Source organism: Lucilia cuprina, chromosome 2 (genome assembly GCF_022045245.1).
Source record: "Lucilia cuprina isolate Lc7/37 chromosome 2, ASM2204524v1, whole genome shotgun sequence".
NCBI lineage: Eukaryota > Metazoa > Arthropoda > Insecta > Diptera > Calliphoridae > Lucilia > Lucilia cuprina.
Genome location: NC_060950.1, coordinates 4,499,340 through 4,523,204, shown reverse-complemented (window position 1 = coordinate 4,523,204; position 23,865 = coordinate 4,499,340). Strand labels below are relative to the sequence as shown.

Genomic DNA, 23,865 nt, shown 5'->3' with positions numbered 1-23,865 from the left:
AAATATTGTTTATAGGGAACAAAAGTTTTGGATCCTAACACCTAATAGTATTGGACCTAACTGAGAATGTTTTAATCGTCTGAAAATCACTTTCTATTTCGATTTAACAATGTCTTTCCTTAAACGTTAACGGATAATATCTCAGAATAATTAAAAAGTATTTTCATATGAAAAATTGGAATGTATAATGGATCGATTATGGATAGCAACAAAACTTCAGTTAACTCAGTATTATAAACGGCAACTTTCGTTAGTTGCCAAAAAGTTATCGATATTGTGTCATCTGTGGTTATTTTGACAATAAATAATTTTGATAAAATGTGCAATTAAAGTTTAACTTGATGTTAAAGTTCTAAGAATATTGTTCCACACAATTGCTCTAAAAAAACATCTCACCAACCGCAAATTTCTAGTTACCAATTCGGCTAGAAATTTGCTGTCGGTTGCCAGTTACCTTCTGCCATTTCATTTTCGCAACTGAAAAAAGGAACTGAATGAATTAATTTTCAGTGTTCAGAAACTCGGTTTCCTGAACGTAATTCAGGAAAGTTATTTCCGGAATAACATCACTTCCAAGATACTTGGATCTAACTTCGACCAGAGTTTCACTGTCCCCTCCACATGCTCTACATACGTCTGAATACGCAAGTCTAATTTTGCATAGATGTGCTTGTAATCCTGTGTGTCCACTCAGAATAGGTACCATCATAATAACTTCAGACTTGCTCATTTTGAGGGTCACCAGGGTCACCCCATAGGATCTTCTTGGTTCCACCCACTGTTTCATTATTCCAAGAGGCCTTATGGGATTATCTTACTCATATTTTTAGTTCATCTTTTGTTGCGTCCAATGGTTTTGCGTTTTGTTGCGAGTACCATTCTCTTTAAAGCTAACACATTCGCCCTTTCGTTACCGACTACTCCCGAGTGGACTGGTACCCATATGTGAACCTTACCTCTGGGAGAGTATTCAGTTAAAGCTTTTTTACAATCCAATACGGTCTTAGATTTAGTACTATCACCTGATATCGCCCTAATTGCCTTCTGGCTGTTATTAAATATATTAAGCGCTGTGGGCGCTATAATTATTCTAATCCGTTTTCATACTTTAGAATACGATATCTCAAAACCCAGGTGATGATGAAGACATTTTGAGTAATATACTTAGGTTACTGGGCTTAACACATGTCGGCGAATAAAAATTTCGGGCAAAATTCTTTTGTTTGTTTTTCAAAAAAAAATGTAGTTGCCTTATGGAAAACAAATTTGTTTAATAAATAATATCAAAATAACTCTCTTTTAAACATTTCTCGGACTTATTTTACTCTCAAAATTATGTTTTTTTTTCATTAATTTAATTTAAATCCCCCACGCTTTTTAGGCAAAATAAATACACAAATAAAAAGACATTTTGAGGTTTTGTTGAAATAAAAATAAATTTCGGTAAAATGTTTAATTAGGCTGCTGAAACGAATTTAATGTACACTTCAGTTTTCGATATAAGTTTTCTCTACGATCTTGTTATAGTTTTAGCAATTTGGTTATCGGAACGATATCCATTGAATCGAGAGGTCCATTGTTTGATAATTTGCTCCCTACTGTGGTAATGTTTGTTATCATTTCAGTATGTTGATTAGTTTTGCAATGTAGGAGATCAGATCATGTTATACAAGATCGATTTAATTGTATCTTTATTAATTTGTCTACAATTTTGGGCATATGAAAACTGTTCAGGAAACATTATTTTACTCTTTTTTTTATCCAAATATAAAACTTTTACAAATCTTTGTTTTAAATTTAATTTTTGTTAAAATTCTTTAGCCGTGTGGTCATTGATCGAATACCAACAATTTGACAAACTAAAAACTACTCACTCACTCTCCCACCTCTAAATACATATGATTGAGGGAGGTTATAATAAAGAAAAACAACAACAACAAAAATACAAAACAAATGTTTTGTTTATTTTTAAACAATTTTTCTCCTCTTCTGCGTTAAAAAGAAAATTTCGAATTTTTAAATTTTGCTCTTTTTTCAACATTTTGTTATATATAATTTTTTTTTTTTTTTGTTGGAAAAAATTTTTTTAAGTAAAAGTAACAACGCCAGTCACTCAGTCTTGTCTCATTTGTACGCATTTAAAATTATAGATCCGTTCTAGCTTTTTTTATAAAGTTTATATATATTTTTTATAAAGTGCATTTATAGTATTTCTTTGTTTCATTAATTTATCTACAAATATGTCTACAAGTAATTAAAATTTTGTGTTTTACATTTAACAAGAAAAAAACCAACATATAATTAGATTAAAATTATTTTAAAAATTCTACAAAAATATTTTAAAAATATGAAAAAAATAAAATTTAGAAAAATATTGTCTAAAGGTTGCATAATTATGATTTTTTTAAGTGTGTTTGTTAAGTTATTTTAGCAACTGTGTGTGTTGGTTGTTTCTACGTTTAAATTGTGCGGTATTTTTGGCAACTTTTTTTTAATTTTTTTATTTTTGAAATGTGTGCGATATTATCAATGATTAATGTTTTAACTAAATAGCAACAATAACAAATTTATTATAGTTGTTGTTAAAAAAAGAAAAACTTGAAACAATTGAAATGTGGTGGTTTTTTCAAAATGAAATTACACAGAGATTTTTCTTAAGGATTCAAAATTTTGAATTTTTCAATTTTGCAATATTTTACAATATTATTCCAATTATTTTTAATTTATAATAAACACAAACTAAACGAAATCCATGTTTCTTCTTACAGTGGAGTCCCTCATTTACTGGCGCGATGTGAAAAAATCTGGTATTGTATTTGGTGCTGGTCTTGTCACACTTTTGGCCATTTCATGTTTCTCTGTCATCAGTGTATTCGCCTATTTGTCATTGATCTTACTGACAGGCACAATTGCATTCAGAATCTATAAATCAGTTATGCAGGCCATACAAAAGACCTCCGATGGTCATCCCTTCAAGTAAGTATAATACATTAAATCTTTCTTAAGTTATTCGAATAATAATATTTATAATCTTGTTGTAATATCTTTCAGAGAATACTTGGAAGTTGATTTAACATTGTCTCAAGAGAAAATCCAAAATATTGCTGGTGTTGCTGTAGCTCATGTTAATGGCTTCACTGCTGAATTGAGAAGATTATTTTTGGTTGAAGATTTAGTTGATTCCATTAAATTCGGTGTTATTATGTGGGTCATGACCTACATTGGCGCTTGGTTCAATGGCATGACATTGGTTATTTTGGGTAAGTTTTTTTTAAATAGATTATAATGAATCTCTTGAAGTTTTTTCAAAAGTTGATCTCGAAAGTAATTGGAATTGGGGATCAGGACGTGAATTTTGTGTGTGTAATACATTGTGTTTTGAAAGTTTCTTTCTTTCGAATGCAAATTAACTCCCCTGATTCTTAAGCCAAAGGTCTACACTACTAGTTCTTGGGTTAAAGCATTACGTGATTTTCATGCCCACTTCAAAATCTACGCTTTAAGTTACATGCTATGCTTTTTAATGCGCCGCTTGTGACGCCTATAACAGTAGAAAGTTTATCTACTTTAAGCGTTCTACGCTTCAAGGCATTCTACGCTTTTCTACTTGAAACTTTAAGCATACAAAGACATTGATTCTACTTTTTTGAAAGACGCGTAGAATTCGTAAATGAATAAAACGCGTGAAATGGTCCTTTAGCTTTAAGAACATTCATTCCACAATGTAGATTGACTTATCTAAATAAAGATTGTCTTTGGGGGGTGACGACTGAAACTCAACGGAGAAACTCATGTCACTCCGAAGATGACTCTGTTCTCTGAGAAGCAAAATATTTCAGTTATATATATTCACACTTATGCCAATGGAGAGTTACTTGCAAGACAAGAGAATACCAAACGTGACACATTAGAAGACTGCCCTTAAATGGTTGGACAGGTTTACATACTTCCAGGGAACATACTCCCTGGAAGTATGTTTCCTCTCCTATACCTAAAGCATGCAAAAGGGAACAAACTCAGGAGAATAATTTGAATATTGTTAAGTGATATTAACCTCCATTTAAAGCTATATAAGATTTCAATCGATTGTATACAAATACTCAATACATTCCACATTCTACAAAAAAAAACTTATTTCCCACAAAAAATAGGAAAAAATTTTCAAAAATCTTTAAATATTCTCAAAATTTTAAATTTCTTGTTAAAAACTTAAATTTTACAAAAAAATTTTAATTAAAACTTATTTCTATATCCTTTCAGCCTTTGTCTCCTTGTTCACCTTGCCCAAGGTTTACGAAAACAACAAACAATCTATTGATACTTATTTGGATTTGGCCAGAAGCAAAGTAGCTGAAGTAACTGAAAAGTAAGTAAACTAAAGCCCTAAAGCTTTTCCTTAAAAAAAAACTAGAAATTAATTTCTAATATGTAAAATTTTCCTCAAATTTTAGGATCAAAGTAGCCATTCCCATTGGCAACAAAAAGCCCATTGCTGCTGAAACCGACAAGGACAAGTAAATTTCAAATGCAACAAACCAACCAACAACCACAATGTTGTAAAGCGACATAAATTTGTATTAACATCTTAAAAAGTAAAAAAAAAACCTAAAAACCCAACAGAACAAGTTGAAGAAGTTAAAGAAGAAGGAGGAGAAAGCAAACAAACAAATGCAACTTTACTATCTAATTGCAATTACATATATTTTCTTTGTGTTAAGATACAAAAAAAAACCCAAAAATAATTTACAACAAATGAAAATCAATAACAACAACATTTTTAATAACCAAATAAAAACACACAACAAATCCTCAAAAAAAAAAAACCTAAAAATATATTTCAAAAACAGAAAACGTAACAAAGAAAACTTTATTGGTAGCACTTTAAAAAAGAAATTTTCAAACAAATGAAACTCTAAACGAACGATATACAAATTTTATTTATTTTTTTATTCCTTTTTTTCCGAAAACATTTCTATATATATTTTGCTTTAAAATTCTTTTTTTTTCAAACTAATAGACAAAACAAATTCTTCTTTTGACCTCTTAACTATTATTCAACAAAATGAAAACAAAAAAGAGAGGATATTAATAAATAATAATAAAAAAATAAAACATTTTTATTTAACAAAAATGTTTGTAAACTGTAGTTTTGACTTTATAATGATGAAGTTTATTTATAAATTTTATTTTTTGGCTGATAGAACATTATGTGTTAATAAAAACTATTTTTTTTTTTTTAATTTTAAAATATTTTTGAAAATATGAATTATATTATTATGATGAGGTTTACCATTATAACTAATTGTATAACATTTTATTTGGTAATTTTATTAAAATAGATTTCCTTAAAAAAAAAATTAAGAAATGAAGCATAAACAAAAACCTTTTTAAGGAAAACTTTTTCAAAAAAAAAAAAAAAAAAAAAAAAAAACAATGCAATTTCAAGCTGTTTTTAATTCTTGTTTTTATTTTCTATATTTATAGTACTTTATAAAATAAAACAAAAATTTCCCCTAATTTGTTGATATTTTCTTTTGAAATTATAGCTTAATCCTTTTGTTTTTTAGTTAAAGAAGACTTAAATCTTTTATTATTATTATAATTATTAATTATGACATCATTACTAAGCTAATTAGCTAGCTACATTTACTTGAAAACAACCCAAGCATAATAAATAACATGAAGAAAAAAAAACAACAACAAAAAATTATTAAAATAACTGAGAAATTTAAATAAATAAAAAACTTTAAAAACATAAAAAAATTATATATATAAAATATATCAAAATTTTTTTTATTACAAAAAGTAAAAAAATTGTCCAAACAACAAAACTTTAACAAACAGGTAGTATAAAAAATAAATATATTATACACACTCACAGACACACTCTAAAACATTAAAGCTAAAAAAAAAAACAAAAAACATTTTGATGTATTTAATAATGAATTTTATTTTTAATAATAACAATTCAAAAATAAAAGAAAACAACTTAATATTAATAAATGTTTAAACATTTAACAATTACAAATACATTTATACATACAAAATACATTAATACTTTTTGCCTTTTATAAGTTGCTTAATACATAAATTAATAAATAAAATAGTTTTGTTTAACTTTGTTATCATCAAAATGCCTTAAAATCAAAAAAAAAAAAACTTATTAAAAAATTTTAATAAACCCAAAGAAAAACAAAAATAAACATTTTTATTTAGCAGAAATATTTTAAATTGTTATTTAACATAAAAAAGAAATTACTTTAAATACATTAGAAGCCTAAAATTCTGCTTTAGTTTTTACTTAATTATGTTGCGCTTAAAAGTATGCTTTATAAAACTCATAAGCTAATAACAAAATCAAACATCATTTTAACTCAATATTTATTTCATTTTAATATTATTATTAAAGCATGTGCTTATGTTATTAAAACAGTTTTATTTTTTAATTTTAAATGTTTAGGTTTTTTTTCTCTCAAGAAAAACACAAAATCTTTATATTGTATATCATTAAGAAGAGAACAAAAACGAATATAAAGTAAAACATTGATTTGCCGCAGTCTAAAGTAAAATATTTCAAATCAATTTAAATTATAATAAAAAAACAAAGAAGTATGAAATGAAACATTAATAAATACAACTTTAAAAAAATATATATAAAATCATTACGACGTTAAACGCGCTGTTTCAAGAGTAAAAAGTAAGTATGTATTGTAAGTTATATAAATGTATTTGTTGTTAGTTGATATCTACTCAAATATTGAATCAAATTGAATCCGAATGTTTTGATAAATAACACTAACACTGTAAACAACATAGCGAACAAAATGTAAAAAAATTGGAAACCTAAAGATCATTCTTTTCTAAAGGATTGAGAAACGCTGAATCCTTATTTATACCAACATGTTATATCATACCACAAAGTCCAATCTGTTTAATCTCTATATGCATTCGTATATATCCTCTAAAGGTGGAATTACATAACACGCGTTTTCCGCGACATCGCTTTAATGCCATTTATTCCAAAAAATTTGATATTGGTTATTTTCACTTATCAAGTTACACACTGTAGTTTGTAAGACCTCGTCCACACTAGGAAACTTTTGTTGAGAAACTTTTTCTTGATTCTCTTTTGAAGTTTCCTTTGGCCTAGTTCACACTGGGAAACTTTTGTCGAGAAACTTTCGATTTTGTGTGTAAGAGAAAGAGTTGGTTGATATTTCTTTCTCTCACACACAAAAATCAAAAGTTTCCCAAAAAAGTTTCGCATTATGGCGAAAATAGCGGAATTTATATTTTAAAGGTCTTCACCAGGTTATATCCTGAGTATAATATGGTCTCCAAAAACCTGACATTATTTAGAGATAAAACAAACGCAAACGGATAATGTTAAGAAGAGGCAACCTTAAAGAATTATACAAACAAGTTACCAATCGTAATTAAAGTCTAAGGGCGGGTTTTATACTCCTCAGTTAAACTAGGCTTAACTTGCTGTTAGATTAAACACGGAACAAATTTAGACGGACTTCAACCAATGATTGTGTTTTTCAGTCATAGATTTAACTTTATTAGTATTGCCAACTTTTCACTCAAAAACATAAACAATACTTTTGTAAAATGGAAAATTTTTAGAAAAAAATGTTAAATAAACATTTAAAACAATAATAAATAAAACAAAACAAATAAGAAAATTGCAATTTTTGTTCTTCCGAAATCATTGATTTATTGTTTTTGTTAATTGTGTTATCTCACTTATAACTTGAGTTTAATTGACCAATTACACTCAGTTAAACTAAGATAATAAGTAACTTTACTGATAACTGAAATACACGAAACATATATTAAACCAGGTTTAACCAAAGAATGAAGATTATCTTTATCAGAAAAACTCGCCCTAAGTTGGACAACAACTCTCGCGTTATCGCCTTTATTACTTAATAACGTTCAGGTTTGCGTTTGTTGCCAACCATTCGACAAAGTTGCGCCTAAATCGTTAAAATTGAAAGTATAACTTCGTATAAGTGTTTCCAAATTATGCGATGTTTACATTAATTGCGTGCTTTCGTTATATTTACTTTGAGTTTGATATAGACCAAATAATACTTTTTGGTCGAAGCTCCTAATTCCTATATAAAGGAAGGTTCTCTCCGTGCAAGTGTTTAATGCATCAAGAAAAATTTTCCGAGCTAAATGAAAAACTGTGAAAAGTCAGACAACAATTATCGACCTGACTACCTTTAACAGATAACAATGATGATGCAGGAGTTGTTCAACTCAGACCTGATTTGCGAATCGCGTAAGCTACCAAGTATGATCATTTGCTCATTGATGTCAATGTTGTTATCAAAAAGCTTGGCAGTGTTATATTTAAAGTGTTTACAATTCAGATATTTGAGTAGATGAATTCACTAACATTTCAATTTGCCAAGTAAATGTCCAAGTAGTTACCAGAATGTTATTTTGAATTTACGTGATAGTTGTAGTAGTTCTCCCAATAATTTCAGCACATTATTAATTAACCCTTTTACGCACAAAACTAAATCTTGGGACACCGTTGTCCCGTATACGTTAAAGAGTTAATTTCTTGTCAAATTCGTCATCACCGAATGCTACTAATCCGTTAAATTATCTTTTATGTTTTAAAGTTTTTTATTTTAACGAATAATAGGACAATTTATGAAAACAAATCCATTATTAAAAAGCTTTCCCTCTTGACGAAAACTAAACTGTGAACCAATACTAATTTTGACATAAACCCAAAAAATTTAGTACTTTTTTTGTACTAAACTTTTGGCAAAATGAAACATACAAACCAAAAATACACACAACACTGAAAGCTGAAGAACTTTTAAGACCCCCAACACCCACCTCTTCGAAATAACAACAATAAATATTTTTTCCCCGCAACAGAGTAAATGAAATAACAAATGTTTCTTGTCTGCTAAATGTTTAACAACTAATAGCCACACCGGCTTAACTAGAGGGAGGCAGACGAATGTTTACAAAAAGCACAAAATTTCACAGTAATAAAAGAGAGCAAAAATTAAAGAGAGCTAACTAATAACATATGGGAAAACAAAACATATACGCATGTTTGACCTTCCGACAAGGTGACCGTTAAAATGCATTAAAAGAGTGTTATTTAGCAGAACAACTAACATCATGATTAATTAAAAATTGTTTATGCTAAACAAGCAGCAATATGTACAAATATTTATTCAATGCATTTTATATTAGGAAAACAAGGAAAAGAGCTTAAAGTAAACAGAGGAAATTTTGTTAGTTTATTGGTAATTAAAAACCCCTTTCTTCTTACTAACTACACTAACACTAAATAAGCTTTAAAATGAAAAGAGAGCGTTAATAGTGCACATTTTGTAGTGAAAGAGCAAACTTTATTACTTTCTCCCTCTCTAACTTAGCTAATGCTCTTGAATTTGTATTTCAAAAAAAAAAGAAAGAAAAAAACAGGAGTTTTGTTTTGCTATAAAACAATTTTAATGAATTCTACTTTGTTAATTTTTGTGAAACACACTAGTGAGAAACACTCCAGAGTTCGTGGCAAACGGTTGTTATTCGTTGTTGTGTTCACTCAATCGGTCGTCGTCTGTCTATCTCTAACGTAGTGCAGATTTAGTAAATCGAAAAAATAAAATAAAAAAGAAATTTAAAGAAAAAAGGCAATTCTTTTGAAGAAGAAAATTTGCCAATAGAACAAATCACATAGAAGTGCAACATAATAAATAACTTTTGGTTAGTTTAAAGAAAACAAATAGAAATTTATTAAAATGTCTAAACCCCAATCGGATGCTGATAAGCGCAAGCAAATCTCGGTACGCGGTATTGCAGAGGTGGGCAATGTCACCGAAGTGAAAAAGAATTTCAATCGTCATTTACATTACACTTTGGTTAAGGATCGTAATGTGGCCACTTTACGCGACTATTACTTTGCCTTGGCCAATACCGTTAAGGATAACATGGTTGGACGTTGGATTCGTACACAACAACACTACTATGAAAAGGATCCTAAGGTAAGTTTGGATAATTTATTTAATCATTGTGATCACAATCATTATGCATTAGGTGAGGTTAGAAATACTTGGGGTGTAACTATATTAATGGAATATATTATGTTGAGCAGGAATGTTGAAGGTTATTTCAACTCAAATTTCTTGTGTACATAATTTTGAATTTCCTTAGTATACCTACTAAAAAAAACTTAAAAACAGGAACGCAATTTTCATGCGCAACTCTGACAGTCTGTAAGTTAGAGTCCCCTCACTCCTCTAACAGTTTAATTTATTTAATAAAGAAAATCCTACCACATTTTCTAACAATTTCAAATATATTTTATTAAAAGTCTCGTAATCTCTTACGACATCTTTTCACAGATCAATTATAATTTATTTATTCTTTATTTTATTTCTATTCTTTTTCTTGTTTATCATTCTATCTACATATTTATTTATTTGCTTTTTTCTTAAGAATTTTCAATTCAAAACAAACTGCAGAAATAAATATAACATTAAGTTTAGATCTTTTTTTTGAGGGTTGTGGCTGTTATTCTTATTGTCAGGGTTGTTGCTACTTTTATTTATTTCATTTTTTGTTGACGTCCTTTGCCAATTTGCCAATTCGTTTAGTTTTTTGCTTTTTCTTTATAAAATTTAATAAAAACCAAAACAACGCTACTACAGCCACACTAAATAACGAGATCATTGCCAAACCCCACTCACTTATTTAGCGACACAAACTGCATACATCCAAACATATCCACTAAGCACCACTATATGATGATCGTTTTGTTGGCCTTAAAATGCACCAGACGGACAAATCTACATACAGTCAAGTCATCAAATTGTATTTGTAACAGGGAATTGCGTTTTTTTAATAATTTCAAAATTCGCTTTCACTTTTATTTTTTGTGGAATAAAAAAATCGTCACAATCTGTTTGTTATTTCAAGTACTTACAACCACTTGTTATTATGTTGTAATGAAATTAACATTTTCAATCTTGATCGTAAATCAACAGAAGTGACAGTAGATGGATCGATATTACCCAGCAAAAACAAAGTTCATACTTCCAAAGAAATTACATTTATCATCACTTCAAAAATAGTATAACGAGTACTTTTAAACTAATGTGGAAGTGATGTTTAAAGACTTCCAAAGAAGCCATAATAATATCCAGTTTTTTAAATCTATTTTTTGTTCTGAAATTTTTATGAGAATTCAGACAAGTCTATGTTAAAATCATCACTTCTCCTGGTATTTTTCAGTGCTTCCATGAAGTTAATTCTATTTTTTTTGTTGCTGTGTTTTTTTTAATATTTCTTGTCTCTTAATTGAGCTTTTTTACTTTTGTTATAGAAATGTAAGCCATCAGTTAGTAAGTAACCTTCTAAATGAACCAATATAAACTTTAGGTTGATACGCTGTTTGTTAACCTTTTCAGGATTTAGGTCAGTTATCGAGGACAAGAGATCGATATTAAGCAACCTTTCTAAAAAAAAACATCGGAATTTGATTATTATCATTAAGTTGTAGTCCTTTATGACTATGAGAGCCCATAACTATTTATATTGAAATGTTTTGTAATATATTTTTGTTTTTAATCGATCAAATATTTCAAGAAAATGTATTGTAGAGTTTATGTATTTTTAAAAATCTTCATTAAAATCGACCCACAAGTTTTTTGGATCACACTATGCAAGAATTTTTATTTACCCAGCTTTTCGACAAAGTGTCAATGCTTCCGAAAAGGACTGTGATTTCCATTTACATAGGTATTGTTATTGTTGTTGCTGGGGTTGACAGCCCCTGTCCGATTAATTCGAGTCATTCCGGAATGCTCTATTCCGATGGCTCTATTCCGTCTTTCGTCACAGATGTACTCTTTGTAAACGTGGGCAAAGACTATCGTCACTTTAGGGTCCCGTTTTGGAAGCGAGAGAGTAGCCACTTGTAAAATAATACCCTCCCCACTTTAGTGGTGTAGGGTATAACAAACTTAAGCTTTTTGCTGTCTCTTAGTCATCTATGGGATGACAATTGAATTCCTCTTAGGACAAGTACATGTTTAAATAGCTAATCACTTGAACGTGTAATTCTAAATGGTGGGTTGAATATATATTTCGTGACTGTCCACCCAAACTGCTGGGTATGTTGTAAAAGGTTCATATGATTTCCCGCTCTCTTAATCGGGAAAAATAATAAATTCGTCTAATGACAAGATAATAAACTATTCCATAAAATAGATGGGCGACAAGTCTATAACAAGACAATAAAATAGTATTTACAGTTTTTATACTAGTCCAAGGACTAATTCTATTTAAAGGTTCTTAAAAACTATAGATTAGTCATTAGACAAGTCAATATTTAAAACCATTTAGTCAATAGACTGCGTCCCAGACTGGTCAAAAGACAGTCTATTGTCTCTCTATGGACTTGAGGATTGAGTAGTCTATAAACTAGACAGAATACTAGTCTATAGATTATTGTCCAGTCTAAAGAATAGGAAAAAAATAAAACTAAAAAGTACTCTCTTTGTTAAATGTTGTCAGGATATAATCTATTCCAGGATTCATTACAATATCTTCTTCCGAAGTGTATTAAAAATTTGATCGTAGTCGATAGTTCTTTAAACTTTGTGTTAAAAATGTAATTTTTTAATAATAATATTATATTTTAAAATTGTACAAAAATGGGTCATTGGTTGTACAAAAAAAGTACAATTTTTCCAATTTCGCCAACCCTGTGATAGAGATATGTTACTTTAACAGTTTTTATATATTCTCTAAGACAAAACGACCTAGAAATTAAGACAAAATAGTTTATTTCGGTTTGGTTACCGATATCGGTTTAAAATCTTTGTATAAAGGAAACATATCTCGGAAATAACCAGCAAATTATAATTTCTTGTAAATTAGTTTAAAGATGTATCACTGTAATAACTCATCAGACTTGTCACACATTCCGATCTGAATATTTTCAATTACATCGTTATTGTTCTGAACGAAAAAAAACTTTTTTCTATTTCCATAAATTGATACACAAAAAAGTAAAATAAATTTTAAATTATTTTAGTTGAGGTCTCAAGTTTTTAATAAAGATTTTGATTAAACATTTTAGAAATAAATATAAAATATATTACAAAGTGGTGTCATGACGACAAAGTTCTTGATTTTATTTCTCTATGGAATTAATACTACTTTCGATATGATAAAAATTTGTTTTACGAACCTTTGATATATATTTAATAATAAAACCAAATATATATAATTTGATTTAATCACTGCTAAATATAATACATTTTATTAGTAAGATTTTTTTTAAATAAAATTTTTATATATTTTATTTTAAATTATTATAAATATTTTATTTATTTCTTTAATAAAATGAAACGTTTAGGGATTAAACAATTTGTTAGTCACCTAAATTTGCAAAATGAAAATATTAAAAAGATATATATATATATACATATTTATATGGATATAAGTTCGTACGAATATTTTATATATTTAAAATTCCATTTTCGCACCCTATCATGTAGAGATGTCATGGTTAGCCATGTTACCATGCGTAACATGCACGTGCTATTTTTTTTTTTTTTTTTTTTTTTGAAAACTATGAAAAGAAAACACACAAAAAATCTTATTGAATAATATAAACAATAATTTAATATTGAAAAGGTTATAGGAAGGTGGTAGCAGTACATTATGAAGTCAAGTACTTTCCATTGAAATTCGTTGCTGTCAAATTGTCCTTCTCTGAAAGTCAAGTTAATTTAAAGTAAAAAGTCCAAAGAAAAAAAATTAAAAATAAATAGGCGAATACAATTATATATTAATAATTTGTTTGTTATATTATGAATAATGTACCAAAGATGATTTTTCTTTGATTTTTTACTTATTCTTTTGGACTCGACAATAAATAAAAGTAATTTGCATTTCATATAATAGAAAACTAAACAATGATGATGATGATGAACATACAAAACTAAAGAAATAAATTTTATAAAAAAAGAACAAGTAGACTATACAAAATATTTTGGCATTAATTCAACTTAATAATTTTCAATTTTTCTTTAATTATTTCATTTTAAATATATATATTTTATTTAACATTTTTTTAAAATTTTTTTTCTAACTTTTACTTTTTAACTATTTATTAAATATAAGTTTAACATTTTTTTAATCTAATTTATAGTTTTTATAAACATTTTAAATTGTTTTATTTACAAACTTTACTTTTTTGCTGATTTGTAATAATTATTAAATGGAATAGAACGATTTTTTTTACTACTAATAAATTTCAAGGTCATTGAAAGGTTATTGCTTTAGAATTAGAAAAAATACAAAAAGACCAAAACAGAGAGACAATATCCCAAAAATAAATGATTTCTTTTTTCTTATTTTACGTTTTTCATTTTCTATGTTCTATTTATTAGACTCGGAGCAATTTTGTTTTTTTGTGTCGTTTGGGGGGAACCGACAGACAATTGGTTCTTTATTATTTTATTATAAAATTCTCTAAATAATACGCACAAGAGGGAGGAATGAATGGTTGACATATTAAAATAAATTTATTAATAGGGAGTAACTAGATAAAAGTTTTTCATTTTTTTTTACTATTTATACATAGTTTATTATATACTGCTTAGTTATGTATTTTGTATGTATCTAGTTATTTATGTTTACTAGACATAAATTAGAAATTTGTTGTGAAAGTTTTCCCTTAATTATTGTTCTATTTATGTGTATATAGTACGCTAGGGTTGATCTAAAAAAATTGTTTTTATAATAATGGAATATTTTCGATTTTAATTATTAATTTATAAGCTAAATTGAGTTAAATTAGAATCTTATCAACTTAAGTAACGAATACTTTACTATTAGAAAATTCTACTAGTTTAAATCGGAAATAGGCAAGGAGCGCTCTTCTGCTTTCAAACCAACTTAAATGGGATTTTTTTTAAGCTTACACAAGTTTTTTTCAAAGCGAGAGAGCTCTTGCTCTTGCTCTTAGCTCTTTGCCAGGCATGGAAAATTCAATACTTAAGTACCATTTTTCAGTACTTTTTTATATCTACGCCCACAATATTTTCTAGTCTAGACTATAGACTAAGTTTAAACCAAGACTATAGACTATACTATGGACTTAACTAAAGACAAAACTATACTACTATACTTTTGACTATTGACTAAGCTATAGAATAAACTACAGAATATACTATATAATAGACTATATAAAATACTATATAAAAGACTATAGGCTACACTAAACTATAGACTAGACTACATACTAAACTATAAACTCGACTATAGCCTAAACTATATACTATACATAAAACTATAGACTAGACAATAGACCAAACTATAGACTAGATTATAGAGTAAAATATATTTTAAAATAGACTATATTCTATAGACTAGACTATACACTAAACTATAGACTAGACTATAGACTAGACTATATACTAAACTATAAACTCTACTATAGACTAAACTTTATACTGTACTATAGACTAAACTATAGACTATATTTTAAAACAGACAATAGACTAAATTAGACTATAGGGTAGACTAAATACTAGATTAGATTAGACTATAGAATAGGTTTTAGACTAAATAAGAGTAGACTATAGAATAGACTTAAGACTATATAATACTAAAGATTAAATTAGACTATAGAATAGATGTTGGATTAGATTAGACTTTAAAATAGACTGTTGACTAAAGTGTATTATAGATTTTACTGGATTAGAGACTAAACTAAATTATAGACTAGATTATATACTATGTACTACCCAGCAAAAACTATATAATGGGTTGTACTTCCATACAGACTCAACAACTTCTTTGTAAGCAAAATATACTTATTTAACTCCCTATTTGTAAGCTATCGTGCAAGTACTTGCCTCAAATGATATCATCGTGTTAAAATAATGAGTTAAAATCCTAATAAAGATGTAGTGAAAATAGGTTTTACTAGCATTTTAACTCATTTCTTTTCTATGTCAGTTTTTCCTGGGTAGACTAGAGAAAGAATTAATTCAGCACCTATAAACCCATAAAAAAGGTAGGCCATAAGTCAGTGCTGTTTCAAAATTACTATTTTTCTTGCCCGATCTCTGCTTGAAATATTCCTGTGAGCACTTTTGTCTCATTATTCCATTGACTTGTCCATAGAATATTCAAGGCGCTGGTCTTTGGACTTATTAAACGGTTAGTTAATAGACTTGTCAATATACTAGACAACATACTAGTTAAAAACCTAGTTCAAAGTTCATAGAAATCTATAGATTAGTTCTTAATATACAGCTTATTCAATAGATTAGTCTATAGAGAAATACATATGTGAGCCAAAAGGCTAGTACATCCATAGCTAAGTGAAAAGATTACTCAATAGTCGATAAAGTATAGGGGAGTCAAAAGGCAAGTCCATAAAATTGTCCATAACCTAGTCCAATGATTAGTCGATAAGAACCTGGTTTTTGTGTAAAATATTACGTAAAAGAACTAAATATGAATAACGATCATTGACATAATAATGTTTCATAAAAATCCAATTAACAACATTAAGGACCTTAATACTTCGATTTTAAAATTTAGCTTTGATCTTCCATTTGAGATATTAAGTGATCTCTGATCTTCAATCGTGATCAAACATTTTTTTGTATGAAATTTTTTTTAAATTTTTATTGATTTCATTTTGGTATTTCTACAAACACTTCATCACATTATTATTATTCAAAAAAGTATTAACAAGATTTATGGTTTGCTTTATCTATAGACCAAAAATAATTGTTTTAAAGTGTCGTACTTTAGGTTTTAGAAATGATCTTTAATTTAAATTAAGTAAGGTCTGTGGACTTGTTATCTTTGCCTAAAAAAACAATAACAAATCTATTAATTTAAAAGACAATAACGAAAAAGAAAACACCCAAATATGACGTCTGACACTACAATGCCTTTGAAAATGGAGAATTATAGAAAAAAACACACACAACTTTTGATGTAAAGATTATAAAATATATATAAAGGAAATTAAAAATATTACATTACAAAATTACTAAGCGCCACTTTTGAAAATGCTAACCAGATTAAACCAAACCGCAACACTAGATATTTTTAAAATAAAAAAAATGCAATCTTTGAACATAATACTTACATACATACAATTCTAAACAGCTATTCTTATCATTTTATAAGTATGTCTAGGATTCTCTAAATACATTTAATAATTTTTGAAAACATTCCAAGTAAATAAAATTATTAACACAATTAGAACTCAATTGCTATATTTTTTAGAATCTACAAGTAGGTACTTTTGATGATAATTTTTTGCAATTGACCTTTTTCTTTATTGAAATGATACTTTGTTTTTCGTTATACATAAAAACATGACAGCATTTTAATGTAAATGTAAAAAAATATTGAACGTATGTCAAATCGACCAACAAAACAAAATTTATATTTAGAAAAGAAATTCACAAACAAAATCTTATCAATTGCAATAAAAATTTCAAACAAAATTATTCAACATTATATAGGTAGAGGACACGTTCACAACTAGTGTTCATATAGATGATTGATTTTCTTATCAAACGTTAATAATCATTAAAATAAATCTAATAATTGCAATATTTATTATTAAGCTCTATTTTTAATAAATGTTGAAACAAATGTCATGCAAATAATATTTATTATATTACAATAAAATATATACATAATCATATAAGGTATTTACTAAATTAGATTAATCGGAGATAATAAAAAGTACCTATAATGTTACACTTTGGATCAACATATTTACATAGTTGATGCGCGTGTTATTGTCGGCTGATATTTTTGTTTGTTAACATTGAAAATAACTTGACCTAGACATCTAGTGATCATGTATTAGAATAACTTTGTAAAATGTTTACGAGTTGTGTACAGTTTGAGATGCTATTTTTTAGTCATTAAATATCTGCGTGAACATCGAATTTAAAGAATATCTTTTATTAATTTTGTTTAAATTTACTGCCTTATTCATAAACATTTATCAAAGATTTATAGAACAAATTTTGTATGGAAATTTGATTTATAAACCTTTGATAAAAGTTTATGAATAAAAACTTTAACCTTTAATTCGAAGAAAAATATATAAAATTTTTAATGAAAATTATATTCAAAACCTAATTTTTTGATAAAGAATTAAATCGTTTTATGACTTTTTTTGGGCGGCAAAATAACATAGCACAACCTTATAGCCACCACTGCCAATTTTTAAGTTATTTCGAAAAACTTCCCACACATAAAGAAATTTAAAAATTATTTTATAAAATTATTTTAATAATTTCCAAATAAAATTTTACTATTTTCTATATAATGCAATATTATCACGGTTTTATAAAATATTCCTAACAAGGATTTAAGATAATGTAATGCAAAAAATATTTATGTTTCTCAATAGAAAAAGTAAATTTTATACAAAATTTCATCGCCTTTGGTGCGGGAACTTTTTTTACGATCGCAAAAAAATAATATCATAATCATGTCCACACCTTACAAGCTCTTGCAATGGTATTTTGAAATATTTGCAAAAATTTAAAAAAATCATAAACATAATGTACATATCGTCATATGATATCTAAAAAGCCCTAATTTACACTGAACAAATTTTTCAGAAGAAGCAAAAAATCTTCTAAAAAGATAAATGAACCAAAAATTTCCGAATTTTTTTTAAGTTAAGCTTTTTTTAAGAAATTAGTATTTAGAGAAAAATTTGCGGTTTTAGTTTTACTTACGGAGATATGACACTTACACCCTTGAGAATTAGTTTTTTCTGAAAACCAAAATGGTGTAATTTACATTAAAAAAATAGTAAGGTTCAACATTTTTAACATAATTCCAATCGGTTTTTGTTGGTCAAATAGGCCGAAACATGGAAGGCAAAAAGCTTCTTTGTATTCATAAAGATTTTCGAAAATAGAAATTTTTCTTCGAAAAAATATCTCTAAATCGCAAGGATTCGCTAAGTGTCATTTTTGTTTTATTTACTGTTAACTTATAACATTTAACAATTTCAAAGTTAAAATTTCAAAAAAATTTTTAAATTTTCATGAATTTTAAGGAAATTGTAGGAGCGTAAAACTAAGCAGGAACATGTATTTTGATACGGTGCATCAAAATCAATCAAAAAGTCGATTTTGACTTTTTCATAACTTAGAGCCTTTTGGATTTCATATGACGATATGTATGTATATAGTGTAGCAAAAGATTCCCTAGAGAAAAAGGATCTGAAGTCAAAACATTATATGAAAAACTTCTGTTTTGATTACACCTAAATAATTTGTTGACCAATTTCGAATTTCTATCATATGTGAGGAAATTGTTATTCTAATATTAAGATTGTTATATCTTTTTTCTTCCAGAAAAATCATAACTTAAAGTTTGAGATAACCATAACTTAAATATTTGCTAAGATATCATGCGTTAATGCTTTTGTCCTCGATTTTTTTAAGTTTCAAGATACATACATATCTTGAAGAAGGTAGAAGATATAACAAAGGTTTATGTTATGTTATTTTAGATAACATAACAGATTTTATCTCAACTATGACAAAAAACGCGTTATTTTAACTTCTTGACACGACAAAGTATGTTTTCGTCCTATTTTAAAGTTCCCTATTGGACTTTCAGATAACATAACAAACGTTTTTTAACCTCATGACACGACAAAGTATGCTTTCGTCTCTGGGTTTCGACTTTTTCAAATTTTATTACTTTTTTATTCTTTTACATTAAGTAGATGAAAAGTAAAAAACGTGTTTATTATACAAAATTGCTTTTTGGATCCTTTTTGGGGGTTAGTTTTCTTAAATATTTCAACCGTTGCCAAATTTCACGTCATTTTGAAGAATTTTTGTGCCAATAAACTTGACAATTTTTTGCAAATATTCTTTATTTATAATATTTACGTAAATTATTTGTAATTGCAAATAAATAATCACGAACAAGGAGGTAAAAGAAAAAAATAAATTCGTTTTCATATTTTTGAAAAAGTTTTGAATTAGGAATTCTTGTAAAAATAGTCCTAAAACCCTACACTACACAACATCTAAAGTTACAATGAAATCATCGAGACAAGACCATAGTTAATGGTGACTTGCTTGGTGACTAGGACGAGTTTATTAGAGTAGCGTATCTTACAGTCGAACTTTAGCAACTTTTCTTTCTCATGTGTTAGTCAAATTTCCATGAAAGTTTTTTGCAAACGATGTACCTTTGTCAATGGAAGAGTTTATTAGAGTAGCGTATCCTGCAGTCGAACTTTAACAACTTTACTTTCCCATGTGTTAGTCAAATTCCCATGAAAGTTTTTTTGCAAACAATGTGCGTCTGAAAACAACATGTTGCACTTGATTTTACTGTTCATTAATAAATGACTATTTTTATAAATTGCACACTGACACATATTTCATATGCATCTTTGAGATACTCGTTTTTTATAGTCATTCAAAATGAGAGCAAATTAACTAAATGAGTAACAATGTACTTGATTTCCTATAAAAACGATTCAAATGAAATAAAATTTTTGCAATTAAAGAGAAAATTTCAACTTTTTATAACTCATATTTAAGAGCGTTTTTATACTCATTCAACTGAGCATATGTAGTTTCACGACGTACTGCTAGATACAACCTTAGATTTTTTTTATTTATTTAATTATTCGCAAAATTTGCTAAATTTCTTTAATCATATCGTTTTATTATGAACTGATAGTGAAAGTATTTTTTTTCGGGTTTATCAATTAATTGCAAAAACATTTGATTTTTTCTGTTTGTTTATACTTTTGTTTTGTTTTTTTTTTCAAATTCAATTGGTTTTCAAGAATGATCGGAAATTTGATTAAAGGCGCAAAATAAATAACGAATGTAGACATAAATAATTACAATAGATATAAAAACCTTTTATAATTTTTGCGCCATTTTATCTTTAAAACATTAATTCAATATCAAATTAGTAAAATTTAAACAAACTTCCCATTTTGCTTTTGAATTTTGGAAAATTTCTTAAAGCTGATATTTTCTGAAAATAGCTGAACTAATTTATTTCTAATTAAAAAAAAAAATAAAATGATCATTAAAAAAGGTAAAAACACTTAAACCTTTTTAATTAATTTAAAAAAATCCGTCCTCATTCCATCAAAACTTTATTACCCGAAAATAGCAAAATCTAACTCTTTATTATGTTTATATCATCTTCTAGCGTGTTTACTATCTTTCTTTGGAGTATTATATGGGCCGCTCGCTCCAAAACACCATGATCAATTTGGGTATTCAAAGCGAATGCGAAGAGGCCATGTACCAGTTGGGTCTCGATATTGAAAACTTAGAAGAGATGGAAGAAGATGCCGGTTTGGGTAATGGTGGTTTGGGTCGTTTGGCTGCCTGTTTCCTTGATTCCATGGCCACCTTGGGTTTGGCTGCTTACGGTTATGGTATTCGTTATGAATACGGTATTTTCGCTCAAAAGATTAAGAACGGCGAACAAGCTGAGGAACCCGATGATTGGTTGCGTTTTGGTAACCCCTGGGAAAAGGCCAGACCTGAATTTATGTTGCCTGTCAACTTCTATGGTCGTGTAATTGATACACCCGAAGGCAAGAAATGGGTAGATACACAAATTGTCTACGCCATGCCCTATGATAACCCCATTCCCGGTTATGGCAACAACTATGTCAACACCTTGAGATTGTGGTCTGCTAAGTCACCCATTGATTTTAACTTGAAATTCTGTAAGTTTTTTTTTGCGATAACTAAAAGAAATATAAATTATTTACATCACATTTTCTTTTGCAGTCAACGATGGTGATTATATTCAAGCTGTTTTGGATCGTAACTTGGCTGAGAATATTTCTCGTGTCTTGTATCCCAACGATAACTTCTTCGAAGGCAAGGAATTGCGTTTGAAACAAGAATACTTTATGTGTGCTGCTACCTTGCAAGATATCATCAGACGTTATAAGGCCTCCAAGTTCGGTTCTCGCGAAGCTGTTCGCACCAACTTCGATCACTTCCCCGAAAAGGTCGCCATCCAATTGAACGATACCCATCCCTCATTGGCCATTCCTGAACTTATGCGCATCTTGATCGATGAAGAGCACTTGACCTGGGAGAAGGCTTGGGATATCACCGTCCGCACCTGTGCCTACACCAACCACACCGTCCTTCCCGAAGCTTTGGAACGCTGGCCCGTTTCCATGCTCGAGTCCATTTTACCTCGTCACTTGCAAATTATCTATCACATTAACTTCTTGCACATGGAAAATGTTAAGAAACTCTATCCCGGTGACATGGATCGTATGCGCCGCATGTCTTTGGTTGAAGAAGATGGTGAGAAACGCATTAACATGGCTCATTTGTCCATTGTTGGTTCCCATGCCGTCAACGGTGTAGCCGCTATTCACTCCCAAATCTTGAAGGATGATCTTTTCCATTTGTTCTACGAGATGGAGCCCCACAAGTTCCAAAACAAGACCAACGGTATTACTCCTCGTCGTTGGTTGTTGCTCTGCAACCCTGGCTTGTCTGATTTGATCTGTGAAAAGATTGGCAATGAATGGCCCGTACATTTGGATCAATTGGTTGCTTTGAAGAAGTGGGCTAAGGACCCCAACTTCCAACGCAATGTTGCCCGCGTTAAGCAAGAAAACAAATTGAAGTTGGCTCAAATTTTGGAGAAGGATTATGGTGTCAAGGTCAACCCTGCCTCTATGTTTGACATCCAAGTCAAGCGTATTCACGAGTACAAACGTCAATTGTTGAACTGCTTGCACATCATCACTTTGTACAATCGCATTAAGAAGGATCCCACCGCTCAATTCACCCCACGTACCATTATGATCGGTGGCAAGGCTGCTCCTGGTTACTATGTTGCCAAACAAATCATTAAATTGATCTGTGCCGTTGGTAACGTAGTCAACAACGATCCCATTGTTGGTGATAAACTCAAGGTAATCTTCCTTGAAAACTACCGCGTCACCTTGGCCGAGAAGATCATGCCCGCTGCTGATTTGTCCGAACAAATCTCCACTGCTGGTACTGAAGCTTCCGGTACTGGTAACATGAAATTCATGTTGAACGGTGCCTTGACCATTGGTACTTTGGATGGTGCTAATGTTGAAATGGCCGAAGAGATGGGCAATGAGAACATCTTCATTTTCGGTATGACTGTCGATGAAGTTGAAGCTCTTAAGAGAAAGGGCTACAATGCCTACGATTACTACAACAGCAATCCTGAGATTAAGCAATGTGTTGATCAAATCGCTGGTGGTTTCTTCAGTCCCGGCAATCCCAATGAATTCAAGAATATTGCTGACATTCTCTTGAAATACGATCACTACTACTTGTTGGCTGATTATGGTGCCTACATTAAGGCTCAAGATGAAGTCTCCAAGACCTACCAGGTAATATGATAATTCATAAATATGTGGTTGGTCATGTGTTTCTAATATTATTTTGTTTTTAATTTTAATAACAGAATCAAGCCAAATGGTTGGAAATGTCCATTAACAACATCGCTTCCAGTGGCAAATTCTCTTCAGATCGTACCATTGCCGAATACGCTCGTGAAATCTGGGGTGTTGAGCCCACTTGGCAAAAGTTGCCAGCTCCTGAAGATGCTCCTGCAAATTAAACAGCTTATTACCCGTATTTATTTCATGGGGAAACTACAACTATTTTTTTTAATATAAACATTTACTTTTAAGTTTTATTATTTTATTTTTTTTGTTTTCATATTATAAAAAATAAAAAGAAAATCGAAATCTCTCTATAATTGTAAGAGAAACTAATAAAATTACAAGTGTTGAATTTA

General features: G+C 28.8%; 2 protein-coding genes across 7 annotated transcripts in view; both read left to right on the top strand.

Moving 5' to 3' along the window:
• The window catches only part of LOC111690742 (reticulon-1-A), a 36,581-nt gene extending 31,775 nt beyond the window's left edge, over positions 1-4,806 (top strand). For 5 of the 6 annotated variants that reach the window (XM_023453294.2, XM_046947316.1, XM_023453287.2 and 2 more), the window contains 4 exons: positions 2,769-2,976; positions 3,052-3,260; positions 4,261-4,366; positions 4,452-4,806. In XM_023453294.2, coding sequence (XP_023309062.2) covers positions 2,769-2,976; positions 3,052-3,260; positions 4,261-4,366; positions 4,452-4,518 — 590 coding nt within the window. In that variant the 3' untranslated portion in view covers positions 4,519-4,806. Of the gene's footprint in view, positions 1-2,127; positions 2,251-2,768; positions 2,977-3,051; positions 3,261-4,260; positions 4,367-4,451 lie in introns of those variants that run through there. The other variant, XM_023453293.2, reaches the window with a different exon arrangement.
• A 4,714-nt stretch (positions 4,807-9,520) lies between these two features.
• On the top strand, positions 9,521-23,865 carry LOC111690734 (glycogen phosphorylase). Its single transcript, XM_023453277.2, has 4 exons — positions 9,521-10,028; positions 21,256-21,784; positions 21,849-23,455; positions 23,530-23,865. Exons 1-4 carry the CDS (start codon positions 9,786-9,788, stop codon positions 23,683-23,685), a joined length of 2,535 nt encoding a protein of 844 aa, XP_023309045.2. The 5' UTR covers positions 9,521-9,785; the 3' UTR covers positions 23,686-23,865.